Source organism: Pelodiscus sinensis, chromosome 16 (assembly GCF_052426305.1).
Source record: "Pelodiscus sinensis isolate ZL-2025 chromosome 16, ASM5242630v1, whole genome shotgun sequence".
Taxonomy (NCBI): domain Eukaryota; kingdom Metazoa; phylum Chordata; order Testudines; family Trionychidae; genus Pelodiscus; species Pelodiscus sinensis.
In genome coordinates, this window is record NC_143067.1 from 7803855 (window position 1) to 7817646 (window position 13792).

At 47.4% G+C, this 13792-nt stretch overlaps 1 protein-coding gene across 1 annotated transcript in view; it reads left to right on the forward strand.

Annotated features, from left to right (window-relative positions):
• CSF1R (colony stimulating factor 1 receptor) overlaps nucleotides 1-13792 on the forward strand; it is a 40722-nt gene that overhangs the window by 21565 nt on the left and 5365 nt on the right. The window contains exons 8-17 of the mRNA XM_006138230.5: nucleotides 1266-1386; nucleotides 2139-2329; nucleotides 4739-4845; nucleotides 8018-8144; nucleotides 8653-8757; nucleotides 9383-9493; nucleotides 10003-10165; nucleotides 10980-11071; nucleotides 11225-11334; nucleotides 13645-13767. Of these exons, the coding sequence (XP_006138292.3) occupies nucleotides 1266-1386; nucleotides 2139-2329; nucleotides 4739-4845; nucleotides 8018-8144; nucleotides 8653-8757; nucleotides 9383-9493; nucleotides 10003-10165; nucleotides 10980-11071; nucleotides 11225-11334; nucleotides 13645-13767 (1250 nt within the window). The remainder of the gene's footprint in view (nucleotides 1-1265; nucleotides 1387-2138; nucleotides 2330-4738; nucleotides 4846-8017; nucleotides 8145-8652; nucleotides 8758-9382; nucleotides 9494-10002; nucleotides 10166-10979; nucleotides 11072-11224; nucleotides 11335-13644; nucleotides 13768-13792) is intronic.

Genomic DNA, 13792 nt, shown 5'->3' on the forward strand with positions numbered 1-13792 from the left:
ATGTAACTGGCTATGGGGACTGATAAGGAGCTACGAGACTTTTCATTGTTAGGTCACTGGGTCCAGGTTGGGAATGCCTGCAAGTTGTTACCACATGAGAGTTCCCTGGGGATGACCTATGAGAGTCTCAGCCTCACACCATGGAGACTGAATTCTCTCTCCTCCGGGTGACCTCTAGAGGTGGTCAGGAGTGAGACGTCCTGCATAGGATGGCGTGTAACATCTTGCCCAAGTATCCAGTCTCTGGCTATACAGAGCTGTTGCAGACGTTTGAGTTCCAGGCTGTTAGAAAGACAAAGGTGGGTGAAGTAATGATCTTTTATTGAGCCAACTTCTGCTGGGGAGAGTCAAGCTTCCAAAGCTTACACCTGAGGAAGAGTTGTGTGGGGCTGGAAATCTTGTCTCTCTCCCCAGCAGAAGATGGCTCAGTAACAGAGATCTCCTCATTGACTTTATTCTCTGGATAGACAGGTTACTAAAATATAGCACAAGGAAGAGCCAGAGTGGAACCTGGATCCCAAAGCCCAGACTAAGGGTGCATCTACACTGCACCGTTATTTCGAGATAACAATGCGAGCATCTACACAGCCATTCCGTTATTTCAAAATGAGTTTGAAACAGCGGGCGGCTTATTCTGAAATCTGTAAGCTTCATTCTACAAAGAATCACACCTCTTCCAAAATAGCTATTTCGAAACAAGGCGTGTGTAGACACTCCGCTGCTATTTCGAAATAGCCCCTCCCCAGGGCAATTCTAAGTTATTCCTCCCCAGTGCCTCCCGCGGCTCTAAATCGAGATAGCACATCCACATTAGGGAAGTCTGCCTCGGACTCATTTTGAGGGTTTCCTGCAGTGTAGACGTGCTATTTCGAAATAACGATTCCAGAATTTAAAAAACAACAACAAATGGTCTGGAAGCACTTTATAGACGAACAAAACATGTAGATGGTATCATGGGGCTGTGCCCACGAAAGCTCATGATACCATCTACATGTTTTGTTCGTCTATAAAGTGCTACCAGACCATTTGTTGTTTTTTTTCTGTACAGACTAACTCGGCTACCCCCCGAAGTTTCTATTGCAGAACAGCTTATTTTGAAATAAACATGCAGTGGAGATGTATCCTAAGAGAGCAAAGGGAGCTTTTCTTCCCTCCCCTCAAACACATATGGGCTTTTCCTGTCATTGTGACATTGCACATACATAAGTGGGATTGAAATGTAGAGAGGACTTCGTACCTAACATGCCTTTGCATTCCCTATTCAGTCCCTCCTAATGTCCTTTCTGTCACGAACGCATTGAACGACTCCAAGAGCCTTCGCTGTATAGCCACTGGTTATCCTGCTCCACGTATTGAGTGGTATCGATGCCCAGGTCGTGCAGACAGGTGAGAAACATCGGAGAGGGCTGGAGCACCTTCCACTGTGCAGTGCCCACCCCTCTCTCAATGCCAGGGCTTGCAGCTTTTTTCGCCGCCTCTGCTGCAGGGCTCGGAGATTCCCCGTAGCTGTCATCTGTGTTTGCTGAACTGCTCACCCCAGACTTGTGAAAGACACAGGCTAGCGCTGAGTTCTGCCCAAAATTACAACAAAGAATTCTTCTGCTTTTTAAAACAGATGTTTGTAGCTTTCAGCGGGTGCCCTGGGGGAGGCTTCCCAACCCCAGAAGGCGACATGCACCGAGTCCTCACAGCAGGGTCTAGAATGGACACTGAAACATGCTTGCAGATGAGGGAGACCTGCTTAAAGTGCAACTGCCCCCCCCAGTCAGCCCAGGTGCCTCTTTTGGGAAGGGATGTAAAGGAGGTGCTGGTTCCCAGTACTGAAGCTGCTAGGGAAGGGGATGATGGGCACAATCAAGCGGACGTAGCACATGCAGTGAGCAGGAGGCAGGTTCAGTGGACCCATTCGTGTGCAGACACACTGCTTAGCTGATGTGGGGGTGGGGGGCTGTCACCATCGACTTACTTCCTTCGGGAAGTCTATTCTTTCTGAAGCTGGAGAGGCAACAAGTAGCAATAGATCACTAGACCTCTTGTCTAGCCGTTTGGGTCCCCCTAGCCCTCTGTGAGGATAGAGCGTTTGTAGGCTGGTGTGTTCCATGGAAATGTTTTCTCATCCTGGCTTGGTGTTTCTGCAGATGTGACCAGGGGAAAACACTGATTCTGAATGAGACCAGCCCCCGGATCCTAGGCAAAGAGCCCTTTGGAAAGGTGGAAGTAGAGAGCATCCTTCAAACTAAGGAGCTGGAGGACAACGTTACCTTTTGCTGCTGGGCCATTAACAGTGAGGGAAATGACTCACAGACACACTACTTAGTCCTTCCTTCAGGTGAGATCAATCAGAGCATTTATTATTTATGGATAACGTATACATTTAATTCAGGCCTGAATTAGAGATGGCTACAGGCCTTTGGGGATCCAGTCTTCCTGAACCTACACTCCAAACGGCCCACTAAAGCTACAGCGACACTTGTCATTTTTTTACAGGAGAAGATATGCAAATCGCGCTTGCATTTGCATATCTTCTTCTGATTCTTTTTGCAGAAGAGGTTTTGCCGCTCTTTGGCCCTGTGTAGATGGGGCCAAATGTTGCAAAAAAAAACCCTTTTGCAAGACCCTGTAAACCTTGATTTATGAGGAATAAGGAGTCTTGCAAAAGAGGGTTTTTTTGTGACATTTGGCCCCGTCTATATAGGGCCAAATAGTGGCAAAACCTCTTCTGCACAAGAACCCCGATGGGCCACATGCAGCCCACACACCACCTGTTGCCCATCATGGCCTTAGTGCATATGAAGCATGTTAGCCCCCGGGTTACCTCTACATTGTGCTTTCTTGCACAAGAACATATGCAAATGAGCTGCCATTTTTGGGCAAGGAGCTTTTGCACAAGGAGTAGCTGTCTACACTGATCCTTCTTGCGCAAAACCCCCTCTTGCGCAAGATCCGTTCTGCCTGAAAATAAGTGGCAGAACAGCTCTTGTGCAAAGGGCTTTTGCACAAGAAGGAGCTGTGTAGACGGCTCCTTTTTGCGCAAAAGCCCCTTGCGCAAAATGGTGGCTCATTAATTATGCAAATGAGGCATGGCGATATTCATCGCTGCACCTCATTTGCATATGTTCTTGCACAAGAAATCTCAACGAAGACCTAACTCTTAAGATGTTAGATGATAAGATTGGTTATATCTTGTAGGTTGATAAGGACAGTTGGTTCTACTAGGACTTCATAACAGTCCCATTCCTCCGCTAGTGCTTACTGTAACACAAGGGCTACGTCTACACTGCAGGTTTCTTGCGCAAGAACTTTTTGTGCAAGAGTTCTTGCGCAAGAGCGGGTCCATGCTGCTGTGTGCTTTTGCACAAGAGCGTTCATGACAGTGCGGACGCTCTCTTGCACAAGAAAGCTCTGATGGCCATTTTAGCCATAGGGCTTTCTTGTGCAAGAAACCCCTGTTCCCATCCACACTAGCCTTTTTGCGCAAGAGCTCTTGTGCAAAAAGGCTTATTCCTCGTGGGGAGAGGAATAACTCTTGTGCAAAAAGCTCTCTCTTCTGACAATCTACATAAACTTTCTTGCACAAGAACGGGCTTGTACTGTGGACGCACCGCAAGTTTTTGCGCAAGAACACCCGTTCTTGCGCAAGAAGCCTGCAGTGTAGACATAGCCAAGGGGCGTGCATCTCCTGATACTCCAGATGCAGGACAAGATAGAATATACGTAACTAGAAGCACTAGAAAACATTCTGGATGAAAAAGGCTAGTGCTGGCCCTAGGCTGATGGTCTAATGGGCTCCTTTCATTATTTATCATTCTGGGGCAAATCCTTATTCTGGCCCTGCTGTGGTTCTCAAGAGCTATCCATGTATTATCAAAGGCAAGGTGGTTTTTGTCAGTTGTCCCTGTTCTGGTATTTACTTTGTAGCACAATCTTTTCTTATCTTGAAAAATTCCCTCCCCGACTCCTTTGAGGGCAGCACATCAGCTCTGGGTCCATCCCTGTCTAGTTATGTGCAAGGAGACTCTCGAGCAAATAGGGGGTTGGGTAGAATGCTCATGGATGATGCTGTAGTGCAGCGGTTCTCAAACGGTGGTGCAAGGATCACCAGTGGTCTGCGAGCTCCATTCAGGTGGGCTGCAGACAGTTCCCTCAAAGGTGTGAAGAGAGAATGAACGGCTGCCCATCTAACTAGTGGCTCCACCAATCAGGTGCCTGGACCCTCATATATAAGATGAGGTGGTGGAGTTGGTGGGGGAGTAGGTGGGAGGGGGCAGTGGGTTGAGAAGAGTGGAGGAATTTGGGGCGTGCAGGGCTGCAGTGGCCAGAGAAAGAGGCAACTTCCGCAGCTTCAGGGCTGCAGGTGCTGAGGAAAGATGGCCCCTTCCCATCCCAGCCTCAGGTGTATGGCTGCTGCGGTAGGAGACAGACCTTCCTCTTTCCCAACCTCAGCCCTTGGTGGGGGAGCGACCCTGAAGGATATTAAAATTGGACTTGCGTGCTTTCATTTGCAGAACAAACAAGCGTTCATTTTCATCCAGGTTTTTCTACATAGCGCTTTCATCCAAAGCACATTACCACAGTTCACTAACGGTACAAACAACACACGGAAAGAGCGTTAAGTGGGCCGCCGAGACCCGCAGCAGTTTTCCAGTGACCCATGAAAATAAAAGTCTGAGAACCACTGCTCTCGTGAAATAAACATCTGAACAGCCAGTTCTCATCCCTCTTCCCTTTGCTTCTCTAGAAGTCCGGATCCCACACAAGCTCTTCAACCCCGTCCTCTCCATCTTCTTGGCAACGCTGGTCCTGCTTTTCCTGCTGCTCCTCTTCCTACTGTACAAATATACTCAGGTGAGACTCTGATTCCTGTTCTCCCAAGGGAGGAATGCAACCCGTGCAGAAATCTCTGCACACACAGCGCTGCCCCTGCCCAGCCATGCAGCCAGTCGGTTCTCCCAGGAGGCCCAATGCCCTAGACCCTCCAAAGTATGTAGACTCCCAGCTTTGACGTCAATTGGTTCAGAGCCTGAGGATCTGGACTTATGAGCTGACATCTCACTAAAGCTCCCGTAGCTGGGTGGGATACCTTAAGGTTTGGGAATGGTCACAAGTTCTGGAGCCCCTTGCTCTTCCCCAGGGCTGGGCTGGTTTGGCAGGAAGGTGACAGAAAAGGGAACTGAGGGCTCGTCTTCTGTTTGACATTGTTTGTATCTATTATTTTGGGTGGGTGGGTGGGATGACAAGCTGGGTTGTGCCTGCCCCTGCCTGAGGCATAAGGGGGAGAGTACATGAAATATCCCCCTCAATCATTTGCACCCACACCGGGCACGCTCTCAGAAAGGACATCAGTCCTGCACCTGGTCTCAGCCTGTTGAAGGAGGGAAGATGGGGTTATGGGGGAGCACAACAGGCAAGGTCTGGCTGTGCCCAGTTAAAGGGACTGTCCTTTGGATGCATACAGATCTGGTGCCCCCTAGAGAAATTCTAGCCCCTCCCCCACTACAAGAACATGGCTTAAACTGACCTCTTCAGAAGTCTTGGAGGTGTAGCTGTGTTAGTCTGTAACTTAAAAAAAAACTTTAAAAAACGAGTCACCCTAAGACCTCTTCATATTCCTCCCACACCAGTGGAAGTGTGATGCAGACCCCCAAATGCTCAGCCACAGCCTTTTGCTTCCCCCATGACTCATCCCAGTGTCACTTTGGCTCTCATATCTGTACAGGATGTTACTCAGAGGGCTGGGCAAAGCTGCTAGCTAGCTCCTGCTGCTCTGAACTGTTCGACAGAAACTTTAAAGAGACCTTTGCATGGGTCAGCCAAAACACGCAGCTAGCTGAGGGCAAAACTTTACCTTTTCAACCCGTGTTTTGCAATTTCTGCCTCAGTTTCCCCCTAGTCTCCACCACTCAACAAAAAGCTGGTTTCCACAGCGAAAGTGGATGCTGGGAATGCAATGACCCAATCGTCTGGAGTGAAATTTATAATCCTCACCCAGGAACTGCCCCACCCTGCCTATCAGATCTGTTTCTTGCTTTAGGGAAATTGGCGATAGAATTTTTACAATGAATCGCAAACTCCCTCCTTGCACAATGGCTGGAAATAGGATTGCTTTTCTTGTCACGGCTGAAGGGTTTTGTGTGTTCTTGTTTTGTTTTCATGAACAGCACTTGTTACGTGCCCCGCAGCATGTGTATCAGCAAGTGAGTGCCTGGTGCTTGTCTGTTTAAACTAGGGACATTAAAAAAAAAGGTTTAAAAGAGTAACTGTGTAATGGTTAAAAATCTTAGCGGGTACCTCGTTAACCATTATTTTTAGCCGGGAGGGACTAGGGAGAAAAGAATGGTGGAGGAGTCCCAGGGAGCCAGCTGTGGTACCATGTTGCAGTTTTACAGTATAAATCTTACACTGCAGAGGCTACAGTGCAGGATGGCAGCCGGAGCCCCAGGAGCAGGCACATGCTTGCAGGGAAGAAGAGTTTAATCGTAACAGAAACCGATCAGCTGATGCTTATTGGTTAACTGGTTAAACTGTTACATCCCTACTTTAAACACCTTAGTGGTGTGTAAAGTCCTACAAAATAGGACAAGCCGTCTTCAATTCTGAGGAATATCAGCCCCAAGCAGAATAACTGAGGCCTCAGCTTTAGTTTCTCTCATCACCGGAAGGAACGAGCCTCAGAGGACTCCCACTCCCACCCCGGCGTGTGTCGTCTGCAGTGAACCAAACCCAGGGGTACAACTTGGTGCTATGTAGAATCTCCCCGCATTGCAGCAGTTTCTGGGGACTTGGACCTGCTGCCTTCTGGGATCGCACAGGTCTTTGTGGATGCAGGTGTTTAATCCTTGGCCCAGGAAGAAGGGAAAACCGAGAACTTGCACTGGCATGAAAGATTCTCCATCAACCTCAGCATTTCTCTTTCATGCCTGTGGCCCACCCGCCTCTCTGACCATCCAGATAGGTGACTCATCTTTGTCTGCAGCGGCCCAGCAGCAGCATCAGAAGGAGGAAGAACAATTTCTACTCCCAGGAACTCGGCCACAAATGAATCATTGGGGCCAGGACTCTCATTGAGTCAGCAGGCTCTGCTCCTTCTGCCAGTGTGCAAAGACAAGACCTAGGCCCTGCTGTACAGATGGAGGTTTCTTGTTCCCCTTCACTCAATGGGGATAAGCAGAACAGATCACTCTAATGCCAACCTGTCTGGACGCGACACTGATAACAACCGATATGGATAACAAGCTGACGGCTGCTTCTACCCACCGCCAAAAGGAGCTTGCTCCTTGCTTCTCTGCCTGTTTACTTCTGCCGGAATCCAGCCCCAGCAGAAGAGGAGAAATGCGAAGTTCTATTTCTCGGTTTGAAAAGGAACCAAAGGCCATGCCAGCGCTGTGCTCAGCGAAATGGAGCCAGGGCACATGGCGGTGCTGATTCAGGAGCGCAATGGGGAAGACAGGAGGCCCCTTTGGGAGATTTCCACGGAAACAAAAACACTTGCTGCACTGACACCTGCTGCCCAGCCCAAGCCATTTGGAGATGTGCTTCCTCCATTTGCAGGACACCCCAGCTGCTCTAGCACCATGTCGCCAGATGCTCTAAGACTTGTCCAGAGAATGAAAAGAGGCAGTTTCTGAGCATACCGGAGGCCCCCTTGCTGCTATTTGAGGAAGAAAATGGAAGTGTCAACTTAAATGCCGAGTTCAGCTGGTAGAATACATAGTCCTCGACATTCAGCCAAGAGTGGGGGCAATCAGGTGTTGTGACCAGCGAGGAGGCATAATGTAGGGCCATAGTCCCGAGAACCAGCCTGTCAGTTTAGCCCACCTTCAAAAGCAAGAAGTACGTTATGGTATAAAAAAAAATAGATTTTGCAGTGAATCCTATGAAGCTACCTCACAGGAGAGTGATACCCCAGGGAAGGGAGTGTTGGGGTGTGGATTTAAAGTTCTTGTGATCAGTAGCTTTGGTTTTACAGAGGCCTGCAGAGCAGAAGGAATCTTGATTGATCAGATTCTCTTCTTTACAGAAACCAAAATACCAGGTGCGGTGGAAGATCATTGAGGCCTGCGAAGGGAATAACTACATCTTTATTGACCCCACCCAACTGCCATACAACGAGAAATGGGAATTCCCCAGGAATAACCTGCAGTTTGGTGAGAAATGCTCGGAGCTTCTCCACAGTTGGTCAGTGATTCAACGTGCCGATTCTCTGTTGTGCCAAGCTAAAATAATGCTGACAATGTCCAAACCCTTGGGTCCTCTTGCATATCAGCGGAGAATGATATAATGCCCCTATCCAAATACTCACATCTTCTTGTCTGCAGAGCTATAAACAATAGGATATTATCCCTCTGCAGCCGCCCATGGGCCCTCACATACAGATCTGATATGATTCTGCCCCTGCCTGTGAGACTGATTCCACGTCTGGACATTCACTTCCTTAGCGTTCTGCCTTCTCTCCCACTCAATCTCCCATAAATTCGGGCAGGGCTACATGTCACATGCTCATGTGTTGCCCATCTTGTCAGGGTTCTGCTGCTGACATGCCACCAATCCCTCTGGACAGGCTGTCCAAAGCAATTCTTTTGAAAATCACCATCACCGATTTGTTGCTGGGTATTTTTGGTTGGTTGGCTAACCAAAGCACATTTATTTTTGTAGGAAAGACTCTGGGAGCAGGAGCCTTTGGAAAAGTGGTGGAAGCCACTGCTTTTGGGCTGGGGAAGGAAGACACTGCCCTCAAAGTGGCTGTGAAGATGCTCAAAAGTAAGTCAAGAGCAGACTGCAGAGCAAGACGCATTGAAAACACAAACGCGTGTGTACAGCGTTTAGGCTGTGTTTTTTGCACTGGTTACCGGTAATGGATTAAAATGCATATTTTCTAGACAACAGTTGGAGCAAGGCAGCTATAGCTGTCCTAAGCAAATATATCCAGGCAAAGGAAACACGTTCATCATCTTCTCACGCCTCAGCTGTTTCCTCCTCTCACCCTTCCCCTTTTTTCATTGTCTCCCTGTCTTTTTCCCCCTTTCATCCCTTTTCCGGCCTCCCCCCATTTTCGCTCACCCTTTTACCCTCCCCAGACCTTCCCTCTCTTTGGCTAGGTCTACACTGCCGCTTTTTTTGGTGGGCGGAAAGCTACCCAAACTGTGCTCCGCAATTTGCGTAGTTTTTCCCAATTGCTTTTCCGGAAGAGGCTTTTCCACCATTTGGCCCCGTCTAGAACGAGGTATACAGGGCTTCCCGAAAGAACACGTTTGTTCTTCTGCAAAAAAGAAGAAGAGAAAACGCATTCCCTGGTTGCAGCGGGGGTTTTCCGGTATCCCGGACATAGGCTCTGCGCTCTTACTCCATATCAGACTTGTGGTAACCTTTTCCAATTTGATTCCAGCAACAGCCCACACAGATGAGCAGGAGGCCCTTATGTCCGAGCTGAAAATCATGAGTCACTTGGGCCACCATGAGAACATTGTGAACCTACTGGGAGCCTGTACTTACGGAGGTAGGACGAGATGGCACCATGTCCTCTAAGGTTCTCAGTAGACATCCTCCTGAACACGGTTTTCAGTGACACCTCCACCCCTCGGGGCTTTAGACACTTTTTAGGCTGACATCCCTTATAGTCCCAAGGAGATGATCCATTCCAGTGGAGGCTTTCCATGCTTATTTCTTCTTCAGACAGCTCCCCCTAAGGGACATGTCAACCAGTCTGTCTGCCCGAGCTAGCAGAGCTGCCCTACCCCTTTAATAGACAGGCTCCAAGAATAAGGGATTATTAGTATGGAGGCCCACATGTGCCTGAAGCTGCAAGCTCAAGATTAACAACCTATTAGATCCTATCATTTCCACTAGAGCTGGAGAGCCACTCCAAACCACTGTATGTGCTCATGTACCTATTCACCTCCCTACATCCATGCATACCATTCTAAAGTGGAAACTGGGGCTGCAGGAGAGAGAGAGAGAACATGCAATGAAGTCACCGCTTGGCGATCACCACTTCCTGTTTTTTAGGCCCAATTCTGGTCATCACGGAGTACTGTCGCTATGGAGATCTGCTGAATTTCCTGCGGAAGAAGGCGGAGTCCATAATCATCCCAGACTCGCCCCTGGACTCCTCTCTGGATAGCACGGCCGATTACAAAAACATCTATCTGGAGAAGAAGTATGTCCGAAGGTAAGAATCAGGACTGGAGATTGTACATGCAGGCACTGGAATAAATTGCTTACGGAGGTTGTGGAATCTCCATCATGGTATAACTTGCTCTTAAAGAGCTCCAAGCACCTGTCAGGGATAGTCTAGATAATACTTAGTCCTGTCTAGAGTGCAGGGGACTGGACTAGGCAACCTCTTGAGGTCCTTTCCAATTCGATGAGTCTACGCACAACGCCAATGCCTGAGAGCAAGAAATGATGAGAAATTGTATTGGCACGAGGCTGGGAGATCATGGTACTCACATGTAGAAATGTTTCTGTTTTTAAATAAACATAGAGGTAATTTCTAAAAAATTCTCTGTAAAACCAGAATGTACCCAGCCAGGCCTTGGGGAGTAGATGATTGTGACAGACATATTTCAGAAACCTCCAAAAATTGGCTACATTGCTCACACCAATGTGATTTTATACTTGTGGTCTATTCTCTCCCCTCCCGCCACCCATCTCAGCTACCAAGTCAAAACTATTCCATCGTTTGCAACTGCTGTCATATCACAATGAGATCTGGCCAATCATGCTGACCTTTCACAGAAGGAAAAGTGCCTTTCTAGCAAGGGTAGTTACAAGGTATTTCTATGCTCCCATCCAGTCTAATTAAGAGGGGGTATTTAGAGCACTATTCACCTTTGCTGTTCAATTCAACTTTTCAAACCCACCCCACCTCATAGATACTTGGGAGTGTTTTGCTCAGCACCCTGTGGTCAAAAAAAGAAAAGAGAGTGTGCAACCAGACTGTTCATTAACTTGTCCCCTCTCTGTGTTTCTCTCTGGTTCAGTGACAGCGGGTTTGGGAGCCAGTGTTTGGAGAACTATGTTGAAATGAGACCAGTGCCATCAGACTCCACGCCAGCAGGAAGTAAATTGCAAGGTACGGTCTCAGTCTTTTATTGAACTCTGCATTCTGATAGGCATACCGCTTGCACAGCTCCCCATCGTGGGTCAGGATCTAGTGCACTCAGCACTATGTGGCCTGCCCAAAGGCTGTCCTGTGTTAACCATAAAGAGTTCTTCTCTCTTCCAGGCAAGAGTGGAGGGGAAGAACAGGAGGATACTCGGCCCCTGGATCTCGGTGACCTTTTGCAGTTCTCCAATCAGGTGGCTCAGGGAATGGCCTTCCTTGCCTCAAAGAATGTAAGTGAAAGGGGGATGCTAGCCCAAGGGCTTAACAGGTTAATTAAGAAACACTCATATATAGCCCATTGCATAAAGCAGCTGAGGGATAAAACGTCAGCAGCCTTGTGAACAGGGTGGAACCTCTTTCCTAGAACATTTGAGGAAACGGCTACTGTAGACACAGGCCACTTGCACCCCAGGCAAGGGGACTACCAAATAGGCCTGTAGTATTCAAATGCCACTTTGAGAGCAGAAGGAAAATGAATCTTCCTTGTTAACATGGCCTCACCTTATAGCCAGTTTAGATTGCATTCTATATTCCTGCCTGCCTTTCGTGGAGAGTGAAAACTAATGGCTGCCTTTGCGTGTTTATTGCAATACATGTGCCACCCACTATAGCAATGCAGAATTACCAAACTGAATTTTGTGCTTTGCCCACTCTGGTTTATTATTCCGGTAAGTAACTCTGCACTGTTTGATGTGGAGAGCGTCTCTTTCCAGGAAACAGGAACAGAAAGCTGCAGTTGAAATGTCTGCCTGAATCTGGTTTAAAATGTTTTAAGAAAGAGCAATAGTACGGACTGTTCTGTGCTGACACGGTCTGCAAAGACCCAGTGCATCTGAGAGGCCAACACCACACTCAGGGCTGTGTGATTCCAGGCTACCGCATGAAGTGCCTGAGAAATGAACTTTTTTGAGGTTTCAAAACAAATGGAAATAACTTCACAGAGAATAGGTCCCTCAATGGCTATTAGCCAAGATAGTCAGAGAGGTAACTCCATGCTCAGGCTGACGGTAAGCTATTGCCTGCCAGAAACTAGGAGTGGAGCTCTCAAAACTGTCCTGAAGCTTTGGTACACGTTGCTGCCAGGTACAGGCTACTGGGTTGGATGTTCTTATGTTGATAAATAAATTGGAGGAAGGGGCATATATAAAATGAGAACAGATGCAATTTAATCCCTGAATTTCACCTGCCCCACACCCATGGAGCAGGCAATTACCTTCTGAGAGAGGTGGTTTCAGATGGATAGCCGTGTTAGTCTGTAACTTTAAAAATGAGTAATCCTGAGGCATCTTAAAAGACTCAGTCTCTTAGTTTCCTAGTGTAGACATGTTCTATTTTGAAATAATTAAAATCAATGTAATAACTCCCAAAATAACAATCAAAATAGCATTGGGAAGCCTCAAAATTAGTTCGAGGCAGACTCCATTAATGTGAACGCATTACCTTGACTTAGAGTAGGGCTAGACTACCGAAAGTATCCCAGAAAAACTCTTCTGCATCCAGGGACGTGTTTGCTCTTCTGATTTTTTTTCCTCCAGAAGAGCAAATTCCTTATACTCCAGGGCTGTGTCTACACTGGCCACTTATTCCGGAAAATCAGCCGCTTTTCCAGAATAACTTGCCAGCTGTTTACACTGGCCCCTAAAATTTCCAGAAAAGCACTGACTATCTACTGTAAAATCATCAGTGCTTTTCCGGAAAAACTATGCTGCTCCCATTCGGGCAAAAGTCCTTTTCTGGAAAACTGTTCCGGAAAAGGACCAGTATAGACAGCACAGTAGTGTTTTCCGCAAAAAAGCCCCGATCGCGAAAATGACGATCGGGGCTTTTTTGCGGAAAAGCGCGTCTAGATTGGCCACAGACGCTTTTCCGGAAAAAGTGCTTTTCCAGAAAAGTAACCTGCCAGTGTAGACGCGCTTTTTCCAGAAATACTTATAATGGAAAATTGTTCTGTTTTAAGTATTTCCGGAAAAGGGTGCCAGTGTAGACATAGCCCATGAGGAATAAGAGGGCTTCCAGAAAAGGGTTTTTTTCCTGGCATTTGGTCCAGTCTAGATGGACCAGATGGGGGAAAACCTCTTTTGACAAAAGCATTGAAAAATGCTACAGAAAATGCAGAGCACATTTTGCATAGCTTTTTTTTTTTTTTAAAGCGGTAGTATAGCTGTATCCTCTGCGCTCCAGGAAACAGTGGGAAGTAATTCGTTTGAATACTCTGGGGAGTAGCTAATTTCAAAATAGCAGCACCGGAGCATTCCCACAACTGCTATTTCAAAATAACTACTTCAAAATTAGCGTTATTCCCCAGGAAAGGCAAGAGTACAGATTTCAAAATAAGCAGCCCATTATTTCAAAACAACAGGCTTAGTAGTGTGGACATTCCACACTATTAATTTGACCTAAGGGGAGTTATTTCAAAATAAACCCTAGTGTAGATCAGGGCTCTAAGGTGCCACAGGAAGAAAGGTAGAGGTTTTGAGAGAGTTCCATGGCTCTAGCAAAGTCGTTTACGTGGATGTTCTTTTGCCGTCTGTTCTGTGCAGTGCATCCACCGAGATTTGGCAGCAAGGAATGTGCTAGTGACCCACGGGCGAGTGGCCAAAATCTGTGACTTCGGGCTGGCAAGAGACATCATGAATGATTCAAACTATGTTGTCAAAGGCAATGTAAGTAACTAATGGGAGCATTAGC